Source organism: Coregonus clupeaformis, unplaced genomic scaffold (genome assembly GCF_020615455.1).
Source record: "Coregonus clupeaformis isolate EN_2021a unplaced genomic scaffold, ASM2061545v1 scaf0367, whole genome shotgun sequence".
Classification (NCBI taxonomy): domain Eukaryota; kingdom Metazoa; phylum Chordata; class Actinopteri; order Salmoniformes; family Salmonidae; genus Coregonus; species Coregonus clupeaformis.
Window position 1 is genome coordinate 306573 of NW_025533822.1, and position 18993 is coordinate 325565.

At 42.2% G+C, this 18993-nt stretch overlaps 1 protein-coding gene across 1 annotated transcript; it reads left to right on the forward strand.

The window, feature by feature from the left end:
* Nucleotides 1-692: 692 nt before the first annotated feature.
* LOC121549152 (protein Z-dependent protease inhibitor) lies at nt 693-16152 on the forward strand. Its single transcript, XM_041861029.2, has 7 exons — nt 693-854; nt 2096-2407; nt 2606-2887; nt 2971-3244; nt 5385-5532; nt 15099-15312; nt 15694-16152. Exons 2-6 carry the CDS (start codon nt 2119-2121, stop codon nt 15282-15284), a joined length of 1179 nt encoding a protein of 392 aa, XP_041716963.1. The 5' UTR covers nt 693-854; nt 2096-2118; the 3' UTR covers nt 15285-15312; nt 15694-16152.
* The last annotated feature ends 2841 nt before the right edge of the window (nt 16153-18993 follow it).

The following is an 18993-nucleotide window of genomic DNA, read 5'->3' on the forward strand; positions in this document are numbered from 1 at the left end:
AAGAACTTTATTTGTATTTACAGATGACATACAAGGTCGTTATTAAGGCACATGAAAGTTAAAATGTTCCAGAAGGCATTTCTGCCAAAAAACACATTTTTATAAAAAATTAAAATAAACGTTCAAATGCCTCTCCTGTGAAGTCGTGACTTGCGACATACGACTAGTTTCCTGAAACGGGTCACATATCTACACCCACAAAACGTATAGTGCCATCAGTATAACATAGAGCCTTTGTGAAATGCCACAAAGCAGGACTACATTCATTTTTAGACCCCCCCCACATCAGTTCACCGGAAGCAGTCATAGTGTGTATCATTCAGTGCGCAAAGCCCTGACCTGCTTTCCTCCTTAGTAATTATGTGTGAAACACATCTCACTGTCCTAGAAATGCCTCAGACATTTCCCCAGGGTGAAATTCCCTTTTAATACTTCCAGCAACAGTGTTGGTATTGTTGTATCATTGTTGTGTCATTATAGTTTAGAAAATAACATTAGACAGTAAGTCGATCTTTGTTAATTTATTTAAATAATATATTGTTATTTTTTATATATAAATGTATGTTTGTCACTTTAAACTATATATATTTTTTATATTAAATAAGAAAAAAGTCCTGTAACAGTCAAGTAAAAAAAATAATCTGGGGGACTTTTATTTTGGAATTTAACCGTATGATCATGTGGCCTTAATGTCGCTAGGTTCACAATGCCCAGATCCTGCGCCTTTTGCTTTATTTGTGTACACACATCATTCTGGACAGAGCGATTCTGATAGCCTGTGCTATTAAGTTCCAAAACAAATAAAACGTCGATGTTATCCTGATCAAGTTCCAGGCAGGCTTTTTAGTTCAAAAGTAAGTATTCTGTCTTCCTCTCTATTTTTCAAATATGAGCTGGCATTCAGAGTCGCATCATCTTCGGTGAAGAAACCCTGTCCGTTACACCCATGTTATTGAAATAGCCTACGCATGATAACATTACATTGTCAGGTCTTTTGCCATACGGTCTGGCAACACTAGGGTGCCATTTTATTATCTGTGTTTTTATGCACTCTTGTTAGCCGCCTAATCTGTTCATTCTTGACTGGTTACATGGTTGTGCACAAAATAGCACCCCATCTCCTAGTTTTGGGACACAACATCGGGAGTCTGTGTATTGGTTGGACTCCCTGACACCCGATGTTGTGTAACCATCTCCCAAGATCAGGGCCACAATCTGTTACATACTAATTTTCTTCCATTTAAAAAAAGTTACTTAAAGGTCCACGAGCCTGATACAACCTACTTCTAGACATCCTATTTATATGTCGATGATTCCATCCAATGGGAACTGTTTTTGCAATTGAAATCTTGAAATGTATTTCAAAGTCGTATTTTATTGGACACAATTTGTCCTGTATTCAAGTCAAAGCATAGGCTAATTTTAGTATTGAAGGAATTTGAGCTGGTCTGATGGCCTATGTTCCGGAATGTTCCCTTTTATATAGCTTTGCTCATCATCAGACAATAGATACAATTTAAGGAACACTTGCACTTTGTCTCTCCAAACAGACAACATCTCACCTGCAGAGTGCTCCCACCAATTGAGATTTACAAGGAGAGGCAAAGAATAAGAAAATAAAATGCTTTAATGACTATACCATTGCGCAAATCACTTTCATTATGTTACATATTTGGATCCTTTCATTGAAAATTTGGTCTCAATTTATCTCATTTTGAGAGAGTGGAAAGCCTGGACACTGGCAGTTTAGATTAGTGACCCTATTCTATTTTGTGGAATCTATTTGGTTTTGGCCTCCAACAACAATAACTGCACCACCAGCACTCTGTATTGCCTGGCAAATGTATTATTTGTAATGTGAAGATATCTGTCTGTCCCAATAAAATATTTAAATGTTGTAATAAACTATTACATATTGTAAAGTGCACCCCAGCTCGACTTCAGACCACATTAGGTATGAAAATGTCGGACAACCATTGATTTTGGAGTGAACTATACCTTTAACGCTAGACTTATTAAATGTGTATGTGTTATTGTTGAACTTTCTTGTTGAGGACACCTGCTTATGACATTTCTCTATTGTTTTCATTGTGAGCTGAGAAAAGTGGAGGAGGAACCATGACATCTAGACTCCTCCCCTTCCTGGCGTGCATCCTGCTCCTCGCCATGCCCCTTCAGGCGCAGGAGCCCAGCGCTGCCGAAATCCAGGACCTGAGCATTAGAAACGCCGACTTCGCCGCCCGGCTGTACCGTGCTATTGCTAGCACCTCTGATGGCAACGTCCTTCTCTCCCCCTTCACCGTATCTTTGGGCTTGGCTGCATTGATGAGTGGTGCCGATGGTTCTACACGCGAGCAACTCCTTCAGGGCCTGAGTCTGAACGCTCTGGACCACCTAAGGATCCCAGGTATTTAGCCATAGAGAATAAAGAGGCAGACCAGTAAGTAGAGGGTGGCAGGTTTGAATCCCAGGCTTGCCGTTGTGCCCTTGAGCAAGGCATTTTACCTCAAATAGCTACATGGGCATTGCTCTGCGGCTGACCCTATACTGTTTCCATATTTTTTATGTTTGTTTGTGCTTACATTTAAATTGTATTCTATGCCAGAACTGTTCCAGAGTGTCCGGGAGAGCGTGGCCGAGAGCGGGCTCGTGAACCAGGGTATTGGCATCCTCCCCCGCCAGCAGTTCAAAGTGGACTCGGCCTACCGAGACGTGGTGCAGACCCAGTACGCAGGAAACATCCAAGGGCTGGACTACAACGACGGGGCAGCCAAGGACACCATCAACAAGTTTGCCTACGACTACACGGGGGGGGAGGTGAAGGAGGTAATCAGTGCCATCGACCCCCAGACCCAGATGATGCTCATCACTGCCGTCTTCTTTCAAGGTGAGTGTGTAGGAACAGGGGTTCAATTAGGGGCATTCAGAATTTTGTGTCTATTTGATTCCCTTTCCTCTATCTCTCACCAGGCCAGTTTGCCCTCGCCTTCAATGCCAGCTTCACCCAGTATGAGCGCTTCTACGTGAACAAGTACAACATTGCCACGGTCCCCATGATGTTCCGCTCCGACAAGTATCATCTGGCATACGACCGCTCGCTCAAGCTGGGCGTCCTAAAGCTGCCCATGACGGGCGGCACTGCCATGCTGGTGCTTCTGCCCGACAAGGATGTGGACTACACCTCCATCGACGAGGAGATCACGGGAGAACGCTTCCAAGGCTGGCTCAAACAGCTCAAGAGGACGTAGGTGGTATGGCACTACAGCAATGGAATAGGTTGCGTTTATATAGCATATTTCACTAGGGCCCGTATTCAATCCATAGTGCAGTGTATTGGACAGCCGACAGTGCAGCTTTTAAAGGCATTTTCTCTAACATTTGCTCAATTGTAAATTACCTACAGAGCTTTTTTGCCTCATTCAAGGGCCGCCCGCAATATTCCGCTTTATCAGCTGTGCTCCTACCGTTCTGGTGGCCGTTCACGTGCCGTTTTCCTCACAAAGCCCACCCGCCCTTTTCACATAAAATCTGCCAGTCGGAAGCAAGACGCTTTTTCATAGCTACAGTGGGGGAAAAAAGTATTTAGTCAGCCACCAATTGTGCAAGTTCTCCCACTTAAAAAGATGAGAGAGGCCTGTAATTTTCATCATAGGTACACGTCAACTATGACAGATAAAATGAGATTATTTTTTCCAGAAAATCACATTGTAGGATTTTTTATGAATTTATTTGCAAATTATGGTGGAAAAAAAGTATTTGGTCAATAACAAAAGTTTCTCAATACTTTGTTATATACCCTTTGTTGGCAATGACACAGGTCAAACGTTTTCTGTAAGTCTTCACAAGGTTTTCACACACTGTTGCTGGTATTTTGGCCCATTCCTCCATGCAGATCTCCTCTAGAGCAGTGATGTTTTGGGGCTGTCACTGGGCAACACAGACTTTCAACTCCCTACAAAGATTTTCTATGGGGTTGAGATCTGGAGACTGGCTAGGCCACTCCAGGACCTTGAAATGCTTCTTACGAAGCCACTCCTTCGTTGCCCGGGCGGTGTGTTTGGGATCATTGTCATGCTGAAAGACCCAGCCACGTTTAATCTTCAATGCCCTTGCTGATGGAAGGAGGTTTTCACTCAAAATCTCACGCTACATGGCCCCATTCATTCTTTCCTTTACACGGATCAGTCGTCCTGGTCCCTTTGCAGAAAAACAGCCCCAAAGCATGATGTTTCCACCCCCATGCTTCACAGTAGGTATGGTGTTCTTTGAATGCAACTCAGCATGCTTTGTCCTCCTAACACGACGAGTTGAGTTTTTACCAAAAAGTTATATTTTGGTTTCATCTGACCATATGACATTCTCCCAATCCTCTTCTGGATCATCCAAATGCACTCTAGCAAACTTCAGACGGGCCTGGACATGTACTGGCTTAAGTAGGGGGACATGTCTGGCACTGCAGGATTTGAGTCCCTGGCGGCGTAGTGTGTTACTGATGGTAGGCTTTGTTACTTTGGTCCCAGCTCTCTGCAGGTCATTCACTATGTCCCCCCGTGTGGTTCTGGGATTTTTCCTCACCGTTCTTGTGATCATTTTGACCCCACGGGGTGAGATCTTGCGTGGAGCCCCAGATCGAGGGAGATTATCAGTGGTCTTGTTATCAGTCTTCCATTTCCTAATAATTGCTCCCACAGTTGATTTCTTCAAACCAAGCTGCTTACCTATTGCAGATTCAGTCTTCCCAGCCTGGTGCAGGTCTACAATTTTGTTTCTGGTGTCCTTTGACAGCTCTTTGGTCTTGGCCATAGTGGAGTTTGGAGTGTGACTGTTTGAGGTTGTGGACAGGTGTCTTTTATACTGATAACAAGTTCAAACAGGTGCCATTAATACAGGTAACGAGTGGAGGACAGAGGAGCCTCTTAAAGAAGAAGTTACAGGTCTGTGAGAGCCAGAAATCTTGCTTGTTTGTAGGTGACCAAATACTTATTTTCCACCATAATTTGCAAATAAATTAATTAAATAAATAAAAAATTCTCAATTTGTCTGTCATAGTTGACGTGTACCTATGATGAAAATTACAGGCCTCTCTCATCTTTTTAAGTGGGAGAACTTGCACAATTGGTGGCTGACTAAATACTTTTTTCCCCCACTGTATTTCACTGACTGTGGTCCTTCAGGACAGGAGTTGTGCACATCTGCCCCCAGATAAGTGATTGTCACAGCATTATTGAAAGACTACAAAGAAGTGAGATTAAAAAGACCCTGTTCTCAACAACAAAACATGTTGTTTAGGACAATTATACAACATTAACATGAAACGCTCAACCATTGGCCATACTGTATGACCCATTCCTAATGATTATGATGTCACTTCCTGTGTTGTACAGGAAGCTGGAGGTGCAGCTGCCAAGATTTATGCTGGAGCAGTCGTACTCCCTGCAGAAGGTCCTGCCAGGTCTGGGGATAAGTGAGGCCTTCCAGGAGAGGGCTGACTTCTCTGGCATCGGAGGGGAAACGGGCCTGAGGCTCTCTGAGGTCAGTTTGTGTGTATGTGTAATTGGTATGTCATCAGTATGTGTGTGTGTGTGTGTGTATCCGTCATTGTGTGTGTATATCTGTGTTGTTCATCAGTGTTTGCGTGTTTCTCCCGCATGTACACTACCAGTCAAAAGTTTGGACACACCTACACATTCAAGGGTTTTTCTTTATTTTTACAACTTTTTACATTGTAGAATAATAGTGAAGACATCAAAACTATGAAATAATACATATGGAATCATGTAGTAACCAAAAAAGTGTATATTTGACATTCTTCAAATAGCCACCCTTTGCCTTGATGACTGCTTTGCACACGCTTGGCATTCTCTCAACCAGCTTCATGAGGTAGTCACCTGGAAGGCATTTCAATTAATTAATTTGATAAAAGACCAAGTCCATATTATGGCAAGAATAGCTCAAATAATGAAAGAGAAATGACAGTCCATCATTACTTCAGACATGAAGGTCAGTCAATACGGAACATTTCAAGAACTTTCTATGTTTCTTCAAGTGCAGTCACAAAAACCATCAAGCGCTATGATGAAACTGGCTCTCATGAGGACCGCCACAGAAATGGAAGACCCAGAGTTACCTCTGCTGCAGAGGATAAGTTCATTAGAGTTACCAGCCTCAGAAATTGCAGCCCAAATAAATGCTTCACAGAGTTCAAGTAACAGACACATCTCAGCATCAACTGTTCAGAGGGGACTGTGTGAATCAGGCCTTCATGGTCAAATTGCTTCAAAGAAACCACTACTAAAGGACACCAATAAGAAGAAGAGACCTGCTTGGGCCAAGAAACACGAGCAATGGACATTAGACCGGTGGAAATGTGTCCTTTGGTCTGGAGTCCAAATTTGAGGTTTTTGGTTCAAACCGCTGTATCTTTGTGCGACGCGGTGTGGGTGAACAGATGATCTCTGCATGTGTAATTCCCACCATAAAACATGGAGGAGGAGGTGTTATGGTGTGGGGGTGCTTTGCTGGTGACACTGTCTGTGATTTATTTAGAATTCAAGGCACACTTAACCAGCATGGCTACCACAACATTCTGCAGCTATACGCCATCCCATCTGGTTTGGGCTTAGTGGGACTATCATTTGTTTTTCAAAAGGACAATGACCCAACACACCGCCAGGCTGTGTAAGGGCTATTTTTCCAAGAAGGAGAGTGATGGAGTGCTGTATCAGATGACCTGGCCTCCACAATCCCCCGACCTCATCAGGGTTGGGTTATAAAAAAATATCAGAAACGTTGAACATCCCACGGAGCACCATTAAATCCATTATTATAAATGGAAAGAATATGGCACGACAACAAACCTGCCAAGACAGGGCTGCCCACCAAAACTCACGGACCAGGCAAGGAGGGCATTAATCAGAGAGGACACAAAGAGACCAAAGATAACCCTGAATGAGCTGCAAAGCTCCACAGCGGAGATTGGAGGATCTGTCCATAGGACCACTTTAAGCCGTACACTCCACAGAGCTGGGCTTTACGGAAGAGTGGCCAGAAAAAAGCCATTGCTTAAAGAAACAAATAAGCAAACATGTTTTGTCTTCGCCAAAAGCCATGTAGGAGACTCCCCAAATATATGGAAGAAGGTACTCTGGTCAGATGAGACTAAAATTGAGCTTTTTGGCCATCAAGGAAAATGCTATGTCCGGCGCAAACGCAACACCTCTCATCACCCCGAGATGTTTTTCATCGGCAGGGACTGGGAAACTGGTCAGATTTGAAGGAATGATGGATGAAGCTAAATACAGGGAAATTCTTGAGGGAAACCTGTTTCAGTCTTCCAGAGATTTGAGACTGGGACTTGAGAGAGGTTCACCTTCCTCCGGGGTGGGGGTGGGGGTGGGGGGGAATAGTTGAGCACGCTCAAGTTTAATGTTTTTTTTGTCTAATTTCTTGTTTCTTTCACAATAAAAAATATTTTGCATCTTCAAAGTAGTAGGCATGTTGTGTAAATCAAATGAGACAAACCCCCCAAAAATCCATTTTAATTCCAGGTTGTAAGGCAACAAAATAGGAAAAATGCCAAGGGTGGTGAATACTTTCGCAAGCCACTGTACCTTGTGCAGGTGCGTAACAGGCATTGCAGGCTTTGTTCCCTTGCGCGCGCTGAATAAATGTAATTCAACCCCTGAAAACCCTCCCACTTGCTGACCAAAGATTTTCTCATTGAGTTTTCATTCAATAGGGTTTTCAGTAAATGTATCTTCAGCATCCCTTTAAATACGGTGTACCTTTTTAGTTAGAATTTTGTCCACAGAATATATCGAGATGACAGGTTCTGAATATTAGGGATCATGAAAGAAAGCCATCTAAATATATGCATATTCGTCCCTGTTTCAGGAATAATTGCTAGATTTAAAAATACTCTGATTTTGTAGATTATTTTGGAATCATGAACGCACGAAATAATGAAAAAAGTGGTTTGATTCATTCTGAAAATGACCACATTCAGTTCTTCAACCCATGGTAATGTTGGAAGATTAGTGTACATTTGTATTTGTATTTATTAAGGATCCCCATTAGCTGCTGCCAAGGGGTCCAGCAACATTAAGGCAGTTATATACAATTAAAAATATTACATTTCACAACACATTAAGTGTGTTCCCATCAGGCCACTACTCTACTATCACATATCTACAATACAAAATCCATGTTTACGTGTGTGTAGAGTGTGTCTTAACAGGTCTTATTCATGTATTAAACTGTTTTTTTCCCTCATCAATCTACACAAAATACCTCATAATGACAAAGGAATTTTGTTTTGCAAATGTATTACAAATAAAATACTGAAATATCACTTAAGTATTCAGACCCTTTACTCAGTACTTTCTTGAAGCACCTTTGGCAGTGATTAGTGTCGATTCTTCTTGGGTATGACGCTACAAGCTTGGCACACCTCTTTTTGGGGAGTTTCTCCCATTCCTCTCTGCAGATCCGCTCAAGCTGTCAGGTTGGATGGGGAGCGTTGCTGCACAGCTATTTTCAGGTCTCTCCAGAGATGTTCGATCGGGTTCAAGTCCGGGCTCTGGCTCGGCCACTCAAGGACATTCAGAGACTTGTCCCGAAGCCACTCCTGCATTGTCTTGGCTGTGTGCTTAGGGTCGTTGTCCTGTTGGAAGGTGTACCTTTGCCCCAGTCTGGGGTCCTGAGCGCTCTGGAGCAGGTTTTCATTAAGGATATCTCTGTACTTTTCTCCGTTCAACCTTCCCTCAATCCTGATTAGTCACCCAGTCCCTGCCGCTGAAAAAGATTCCCACAGCATGATGCTGCCACCACCATGCTTCACCGTAGAGATGGTGCCAGGTTTCCTCCAGACGTGACGCTTGGCATTCAGGGCAAAGAGTTCAATCTTGGTTTCATCAGACCAGAGAATCTTGTTTCTCATGGTCTGAGTCCTTTAGGGGACTTTTGACAAACTCCAAGCGGGCTGTCATGTGCCTTTTACTGAGGAGTGGCTACCGTCTGGCTACTCTACCATAAAGGCCTGATTGGTGGAGTTCTACAGAGATGGTTGTCCTTCTGGAAGGTTCTCCCATCTCCACAGAGGAACGCTGGAGCTCATTCAGAGTGACCATTGGTTTCTTGGTCACCTCCCTGACCAAGGCCCTTCTCCCCCGATTGCGTAGTTTGTCCGGGCAGCCAGCTCTAGGAAGAGTCTTGGTGGTTCCAAACTTATTCCATTTAAGAATGATGGAGGCCACTGTGTTCTTGAGGACCTTTAGTGCTGCAGAAGTTTTTTGGTACCCTTCCCCAGACCTGTGCCTCGACACAATCCTGTCTCGGAGCTCTACGGACAATTCCTTCAACCTCATGGCTTGGTTTTTGCTCTGACATGCACTGTCAACTGTGGGACCTTATATAGACAGGTGTGTGCCTTTCCAAATCATGCCCAATCAATTGAATTTACCACTGGTGGAATCCAATCCAGTTGTAGAAACATCTCAAGGATGATCAATGGAAACAGGATGCACCTGAGCTCAATTTCGAGTCTCATAGCAAAAGGTCTGTTTTTTTTAAAAATACATTTGCACAAATTTCTAAAAACCAGTTTCCGCTTTGTTCATGAGAAAAAATTATATTTGATCAATTTTAGAATAAGGCTGTAACGTAACAATGTGTAAAAAGTCAAGTGGTCTGAATACTTTCTGAATGCACTGTATTTTTATCTGTTTTTTAAATGTGATTCTACTGCTTGCATCAGTTGCCTGATGTGGAATAGAGTTCCATGTAGCCATGGCTCTATGTATTACTGTGCGCCTCCTATAGTGTGTTCTTGACTTGGGGATTGTGAAGAGACCTTTGGTGGCATGTCTTGTGGGGTATGCATGGGTGTCCGAGCTGTGTGCTAGTAATTTAAACGGACACCTCGGTGCATTCAACATGTCAACAGTTCTTACAAAAACAAGTAGTGATGAAATCAATCTTTCCTCCACTTTGAGCCATGAGAGATGTACATGCATATTATTAATGTTAGCTCTACGTGTACATTTAAGGGCCAGCCGTGATGCCCTGTTCTGAGCCAAATGTAATTTTCCGAGGTCCCTCTTTGTGGCACCTGACCACACGACTGAACAGTAGTCCAGGTGCGCCAAAACTAGAGCCTGTAGGACCTGCCTTGTTGATAGTGTTGTTAAAAAGGCAGAGCGGCGCTTTATTATGGAACTCTCCCCATCTTAGCTATTGTTGTATCAACATGTTTTGACCATGACCGTTTACAATCCAGGGCTACTCGAAGCAGTTTAGTCACCTCAACTTGCTGAATTTCCACATTCTCTATTACAAGGTTTAGTTGAAGTTTAGGGTTTAGTGAATGATTTGTCCCAAATACAATGCTTTTAGTTTTTGAAATATTTAGGACTAACTTATTCCTTGCCACCCATTCTGAAATTAACTGCAGCTCTTTAAGTGTTGCACTGATTTCACTCGCTGTAGTAGCTGACGTGTATGGTGTTGAGTCATCCGCATACATGTCATTTCCATATTTTCTGTCGATGTTATAACCATGTATTGCTACCACTATCATCAAAGGTATTATCTAAGTAATTTTCAGAGATTGTCAGAATATGAATGTCATTAGTTGCTAGCAAATTATTGATTTCACGAACCTTGTTTCTTAAGTTACATATGTTAATGTAGGCTATTTTTAGCACTCTTCTGGAATGCTTGATTGTTTTCATTGCTTTACTGGGAAGCTTAGCAGAAGTAGACATGCTCATGTTATTTATGTTAGTGCAAGGTGAGCTGCACACAGTGTACTTCCTACTAGGGCACACCGCCTCAGTGCTAACAGTATAACTCTGGTTCATAGGCACATGATTACTGCATGCAATAGCTGTGGGATCAGCAGAGGCATTCAGGGCAGTTAGAGGGACATACATTAGGTTACTTACATTGTGTCTTCCAACGCCCCTGGGATAATGTAGATTTCCTGAGGCATTAGGACAACTCAGCGACACAATGGTAGGGATTAACTGAGCTGGGCTTGGGTCATTGATAAGTCATTAATAAGGAACCCAATTGATTTGGATTTGATCCCATCCTTATAAAACAAGCTTTGTTTCCAGAAGGTATCAACATTTTCAATAACTGTTACACCCACAGAGCTGCAATAGTCATGAGGCCAGATATGGAGGGCTAACAGTCTGCTGAAACATTCAATGCCACGATTTAGAGAGGGCACAGGGCCAGATATTATGGGGCGTTTGTTGGTGTCAAGCAGAGAACCAATCAGTTCTTTAAAATCAATTTTCAGCTGTTCTGAGCTGCCCTTCATAATGTCATTGAATACCACATGAACTATGATAGACTACATTTCCTGATGCAGGTGTCCTGTACTCGTGCTCCTGGATAGCACAACGTTTTTGCTCCAGGGACTGAGACATTTCTCACCATTGAACTGCCCAAAGAAACAATGGCCGGAGAAGGGGATGGAAAAATGCTCCCATTCCTACCCCTCACACAATTCGTGGAACCTTTCACGGGCCCACGAGAAGCAGGATAGCATACATAGAATTATAATAGGGAGAATAGTGTAAAATAATAGGCTATACCCTCGTCTATTGCCTGCACTAACCATGGAACTGTGTGATGACACAGCCAAGTATTGCGCCATGCGTCGGGTTCAAACTATTACGGCTTGGTCTGCGCTCCGCTCCATAACGATTTCACTTCCAGTCAAAAGTTTGGACAAACCTACTCATTCAAGGGTTTTTCTTTATTTTTTTTACTATTTTCTATATTGTAGAATCATAGTGAAGACATCAAAACTATGAAATAACACATATGGAATCATGTAGTAACCAAAAAAGTATTAAACAAATCAAAATATATTTTATATTTGAGATTCTTCAAATAGCCACCCTTTGCCTTGATGACAGCTGTCACACTAGCCTTCGCTTTGACTCCCCCTCCTGTCCAGCTCAGGCATTTGGCGTCACCGGCCTTCTTGCTGCTGCCGAACCTGCTGCAAGCAAACGCCCTTCAATCATCAACCCCGGACATGTATCGTCATCATTACACACACCTGGTTCCAATCCCCCTCTATCACTGTATACATACTCCCTCTGTCAGTCATTGTATATGTTGCTTGTTTTCCTGAGAGGAATCTCTCCTACTATTTCCTGAATACTTTTTTTTTTTTTGCACTGTGGGTTTCGTCCCGCTTTAAGCTATGGTGCTTTAATAAATTCAGTAGTTCTAAACCTGCAACTGCCTCCTGCCTACTCTTCTCTACACTTGTGACAACAGCTTTGCACACTCTTGGCATTCTCTCAACCAGCTTCATGAGGTAGTCACCTGGAATGCATTTCAATTAACAGGTGTGCCTTCTTAAAAGTTAATTTGTGGAATTTCTTTCCTTACGGCATTTGAGCCAATCAGGTGTGTTGTGACAAGGTAGATAGCCCTATTTGGTAAAAGACCAAGTCCATATTATGGCAAGAACAGCTCAAATAAGCAAAGAGAACGACAGTCCATCATTACTTTAAGACATGAAGGTCAGTCAATACTGAACATTTCAACTTTGAAAGTTTCTTCAAGTGCAGTCGCAAAAACCATCAAGCGCTATGATGAAACTGGCTCTCATGAGGACCGCCACAGGAATGGAAGACCCAGAGTTACCTTTGCTGCAGAGGATAAGTTCATCAGAGTTACCAGCCTCAGAAATTGCAGCCCAAATAAATGCTTCACATAGCTAAAGTAACAGACACATCTCAACATCAACTGTTCAGAGGGGACTGTGTGAATTGCTGCAAAGAAACCACTACTAAAGGACACCAATAATAAGAAGATACCTGCTTGGGCCAAGTAACTAAAGCAATGGACCTTAGACCGGTGGAAATGTGTCCTTTGGTCTAGAGTCCAAATTGGTTCAAACCGCTGTGTCTTTGTGAGATGCGGTGTGGGTGAACGGATGATCTCTGCATGTGTTGTATCCACCGTAAAGCATGGAGGAAGAGGTGTTATGGTGTGGGGGTGTTTTGCTGTTGACACTGTCTGTGATTTATCCAAGGCACACTTAACCAGCATGGCTACCACAGCCTTCTGTAGCGATACGATCCCATCTGGTTTGGGCTTAGTGGGACTATCATCTGTTTTTCAACAGGACAATGACCCAACACAGCTCCAGGCTTTTACCAAGAAGGAGAGTGATGGAGTGCTGCATCAGATGACCTGGCCTCCACAATCCCCCGACCTCAACCCATTTAAGATGGTTTGGGATGAGTCGGATGACAGAGTGAAGGAAAAGCAGCCAACAAGTGCTCAGCATATGTGGGAACTCCTTCAAGACTGTTGGAAAAGCGCTCCAGGTGAAGCTGGTTGAGAGAATGTCAAGAGTGTGCAAAGCTGTCATCAAGGCAAAGGGTGGCAATTTGAAGAATCTCACATTTTAAATATATTTTGATTTGTTTAACACTTTTCTGGTTACTACATGATTCCATATGTGTTATTTCATAGTTTTGATGTCTTCACTATTATTCTACAATGTAAAAAATAGTAAAAATAAAGAAAAACCCTTGAATGAGTATGTGTGTCCAAACTTTTGACTGGTACTGTATATGTTATTACTGTTACTAATAATCCTCATCAACAACCACATGGCCGTGACGGCATTTACAGAGGAAGCAAATGAAGGTAAACGAAACAATGTAATTAAATGGAATGATAACGTAGGCTATAACAACTAAAGGGAACTAACAGTAAATTGGCAGTTGAATATGTGTGGTTATGTGGCCCACTGACGGTCAGTACTGATAGTGGCTAATATTTAACATGATAGAAATAGGAAACAGAGAAAGTTGGGATAGCCTATAATAAACTCAGTCAATTTAAATTCTGCATAATGGCACAACATTTCATAAACTTTACTGTGGGAAAGTTGATATGGTGATATTATGGTGGTATTATACATTTTAGATTGTAGATATGTAGTGGTGTAGTAATGTTATGACGTACTGTTTTATATTTTGTGTTATGTGTGATGTAAGTGCCTTAATGTGTTTGGACTCCAGGAAGAGTAGCTGCTGCATTGGCAGCAAATAATGGGGACCCCTAATAAATACAAATACAAATATGCTTCAGTTTGCTGCCATATGACTGGCTTCATATTTGTTTCTAGCGATTATAAAGTAAAATAAATCTAAAACAAGTGTAATTTATATTTACAATTCCCTTATCCAAACATATTACTAATTTACCTAGCTCTTATCAATAGCTCTTATCAAGTTGTAAATTACAGTGCATGGAGAATCTTGTTATTTCTATCGGAAAAAATCAACTAGATGCTTTTTCCATTTGGAACCAGTAGGTTCGCTAGACCTGATTCATTGTTTCCTCGTGCGTAAAGGTGGTGTAATTATTAGGGAATTAATTCAAGGTCAGAATACAGCGTATCTGTAGACACACCTCTGCCGCACCTTCATTTATTTGATCTCCACCCCAAAAGAATAGCGGGTGAATAGCATGCTATTCTCATGCTTATGTTCGAGGTTAGAATACGCATAGAGTGAAAAATGCATAAAAAGGGAATTACGTTCCATTTACGCGCGCTTAAGTCTGATCGGAATCGGCCCCCAAGTGAATACAAATACTGTAAATGAGTTGCCACAAAATCATCATAGAGTGAATATATTATTATTTTATCACTATTTTGTGATAATATATAATAGCTTTCCAAGAGTTAAATGTTTTTTGGTAAATCGGTTTCTTTGGTAAAATTATTGTCGTAATGTCATTCACTCACAGTGAAGACAAAGCCTTCCAGAGTAAGAGGAGTCAAGGAAGCTGCATTTTGAAAGGTCATCATTAGGCTTCCCTCAGCTTAGTGCTGCTAGGGTAGTCTGTTTGTGCTATCATGCCAACTCCTTGCCACTCATTGTAATTGACATGACAATGGCAATTGGCTTGACAAGGACACTGGACAGCAATGGAGTAGGCAAGAGCACAAACAGATCGGTGCCAAGGTATCAGCACTATTCACTTTCCTTACTACATCTTAACCAGGCAATTATTTCTTAGTGGTCTTCTTTCTTCTTCTGTGGTTTCAGGTTGTGCACAAGGCGGCCATCACCGTGGATGAGACCAGCAACGCCGGGAATGCCCGTGCCCTGAACATCTTCGCTAGTCTTCCTCCTCGGCTCACCGTCAACCGGCCCTTCCTCTTCCTCGTTTACCACGAGGCCACCAGCAGCTTCCTCTTCATAGGCAGGGTGATCGACCCCTCCAAGAAGTGACCGTGACCTTAACCACCGTGTCATATAGGTGTTTGTGGTCGAGTATTAACACTAACTGTAATGGTCTTGTCTGCCTATAATGTATTTTTAGTAACATTCAAGTTGAAGGGCACCATATGGGGATCTTAGACAGTATTAATGCATTCTTTATTGTGATAGGTCATATTCAGATATAGTGACAGTTAAGGGCAGATTGCAGTTGAAAAAATGTCTAGGCCGGGATTCAATCTGATAGGCATTGCAGCGTTTAAAGAAGATTTGCCTTTAAAAACTGCAAAGCCTATAACCTGCGATGGGATTGAATCCCGGTCCTAGTTTTTCAGTACTTGCACCCAAATGTGTTGAGCAGTTATTATCCGATGGCCTTCAACTGAATTGCTAATCCTTCCTTTTTTCTCCCTTCTTTTAGGAGACTTACTTTGTCATTTTAATAGCACTGAACATGTTTTGCCTGCTGTACAATTCTACAAGTATTACATTAGCAGAATGTAACTTAGGACTGTGAAGGAAATTTTACTTTGTGAAGAAACAGTCTTGAAAATATTAATCTTGTCTTTGGTGTCATAAACAATCCTTGGTTCCTGCTGACTGCTTTGTAAAGATATGAGGGGGGGCTGTCATGACCTCCTCCTTAGGACCATCTGGCAGAACGCCCAGAATATGTTCTTTAAGTTAAGATAGGAGACGGTGCCAGACACATGCCGGAAACAACCCTATGAACTATGCCTATGTAACGTGTCTGTAACCAGTATATAAGGGAACTAACGGGACTGCCCCGTTGGAGCTCCTGATCGACATGTGTACTTGGTACATTGAGTTGGTTGGAACCTCTCCAGTGCTCTGACAATAAAGGATGATTCATTTATGATTTTGAGTGTCCCTGTGTAGTATTTCCACGACAGGACTAACAAAATCAGTGGCAGGCTGGAGAAGGTGGGGTAGTGGTTGGGGTCAGGCGAATAACACCATGGCCTGAAGAGGAAGTGATGTCACAGAGAGTGATGACTTGTTCAAAATGTAATACTTTCCACTCTATGGCCCAATTCAAAATGAATCCCTAGACCCTTTGCAATTGTGGAGATCTAAGAGGATTTGTGTGACATCATCAGTATGGAAACTTCTATCTCGAGGGCAAGGCTAGTAAAATATTTTCCAAATATTTATTTCCTTTTATATACTATGATTCAGTATAAACTGTGGAACATTCAAGAATGCCATTGTGCTGGAGTTTATATTTTGAATATAAATTATTATCTGTAAATTCTTATCACTTTTTCATAAAATCACTAGGAGCGATATGTCTAGGACAGTATATGAATTGAACAACACTTTTGAATTAAAACAATTCCATACTAAAATGCTGAACAGACACTTAAATGCAATTAATGCAGTCTTTTGAGACAGTTGGCAAGGTTTTCCCCGCAGACAGCTGAGTTGTGTTCATTAAGCACCAAACGGAAGGAAACAATCCGAAACAGAGTGAAATGGGAAGGTACTAACTAAACTTGTCCAATAAGAATCCCTTGTTTTCATATTCTGTTGCAAAACATTTTACTACAGTGTGCCTGAATGAACACGACCCTGTACTGGCACCACACTTAGTCCCAACTGATACTGTAAATTATTGAGGGCTTGAGCAAAGAAGGTATACCTAGGATGCATCCCAAATGGCACCCTATTCCCTACATAGTGCACTACTTTTGACCCAGAGCTATGAGCCCGGTGGACCAGGGGAGGAGACACTCCCTGCCTTTGGGAACGAAGGCCTTTCGGGAGTTTCATCGTGCCCATTGTTACAACAATCAACTCTACCCTCCTGACCCCATTACATGGGCTGTGTGTTTGTGTGTGTGTGTGTCTAATAGATCAGGTGATATGTGAAAATGATGTTCACTTTTTCATAAAATCATGAAACTTGTCAATTTAGGCAAGAGAGTATGGTAGAGTATATGTGACCAAGATTCATGGCATGGATGACCAACAGGGTCATAGTAGATCAGTAGATCAAGTGTACAAGACCCTCTAGCCAGTAGTACACATAGGCCGACAAAGATCTAATATTCTATACTTCAATCCACTTCATCCCCATTGGGACATAGAGTGCCTTCAGAAAGTTTTCACACCCCTTGACATTATCCACATTTTGTTGTGTTACAGCCTGAATTTAAAATTGATTTTGTATCAATGATCTACATGCAATACCACAGAATATCAAAGTGGAATTATGTTTTTAGAAATGTAAAAAATAAAAAATATTCAACCGTTTTGTTATGGCAAGCTTAAATAAGTTTAGGAGTGAAAATGTGCTTAACAAGTCACATAATAAGCTGCATGGACTCACTATGTGTGCAATAAGTGTTTAAGATGATTTTTGAATGACAACCCCATCTCTGTACCCCACACATACAATTATCTGTAATGTCCCTCAGTCGAGCAGTGAATTTCAAGCACAGATTCAACCACAAAGACCAGGTAGATGGGTAAAAAAAGCAGACATTGAATATCCCTTTGAGCATGGTGAAGTTATTAATTACACTTTGGATGGTGTATCAATACACCCAGTCACTACAAAGATACAGGCGCCCTTCCTAACTGCCGGAGAGGTAGGAAACCACTCAGGGATTTCACCATGAGGCCAATGGTGATTTTTAAACAGTTTAATGGCTGTGAAAGTAGATAACTCAGGATAGATCAACAACATTGTAGTTACTCCACAATACTAACATAAATGACAGAGTGAAAAGAAGGAAGCCTGTACAGAATAAAAAAATATTCCAAAACATGCATCCTGTTTGCAATAAGGCACTAAAGTAATACTGGAAAAAATGTGGCAAAGAAATTTTTTGTCCTGAACACAAAGCGATATGTTTGGGGCAAATCCAACACAACACATCACTGAGTACCACTCTTCATATTTTCAAGCATGGTGGTGGCTGCATCATGTTGTGGGTATTCTAGTCATCGGCAAGGACTAGTGAGTTTTTTAGGATAAAAGTTAATGGAATACAGCTAAGAACAGGCACAATCCTAGAGGAAAACTTGGTTCAGTCTGCTTTCCAACAGACACTGGGAGAGAAATTCACCTTTCAGCAGGACAATTACCTAAAGCACAAGGCCAAATATACACTGGAGTTGCTTACCAAGACGACATTGAATGTTCCTGAGTGGCGTAGTTACAGTTTTTACTTAAATCGGCTTGAAAATCTATGGCAAGACTTGAAAATGGCTGTCTAGCAATGATCAACAACCAACATGACAGAGCTTGAATAATTTTTTTAAGAATAATGGGCATCCGAGTGGCGCAGCGGTCTAAGACGCTGGATCGCAGTGCTAGAGGCGTCACTACAGACCCGGGTTCGATCCCAGGCTGTGTTGCAGCCGGCCGCGACCGGGAGACCCATGAGGCAGCACACAATTGGCCCAGCATCGTCTGAGGAAGGGGAGGTTTTGGCCGGCCGGGATGTCCTTGTCCCATCACGCTCTAGCGACTCCTTGTGGGGGGCCGGGCGCATGCACGCTGACTTCGGTCGCCAGCTGTACTGTGTTTCCACCGACACATTGGTGCGGCTGGCCTCCGGGTTAAGCGAGCAGTGTGTCAAAAAGCAGTGCGGCTTGGCGCTGTTGTGTTTCGGAGGACGTATGGAAAATTCCAGAAAATTATGTCATTGGAGTCAATTGGAGGTGTACCTGTGGATGTATTTCAAGGCCA

Bases quoted from the DNA above. Each gene is read 5' to 3' on its own strand.
- LOC121549152 (XM_041861029.2), top strand. From the start codon at position 2,119: ATGACATCTAGACTCCTCCCCTTCCTGGCGTGCATCCTGCTCCTCGCC. The intron at 2,888-2,970 runs GTGAGTGTGTAG...ATCTCTCACCAG, and splicing joins CACTGCCGTCTTCTTTCAAG to GCCAGTTTGCCCTCGCCTTC. The intron at 5,533-15,098 runs GTCAGTTTGTGT...CTGTGGTTTCAG, and splicing joins CGGGCCTGAGGCTCTCTGAG to GTTGTGCACAAGGCGGCCAT.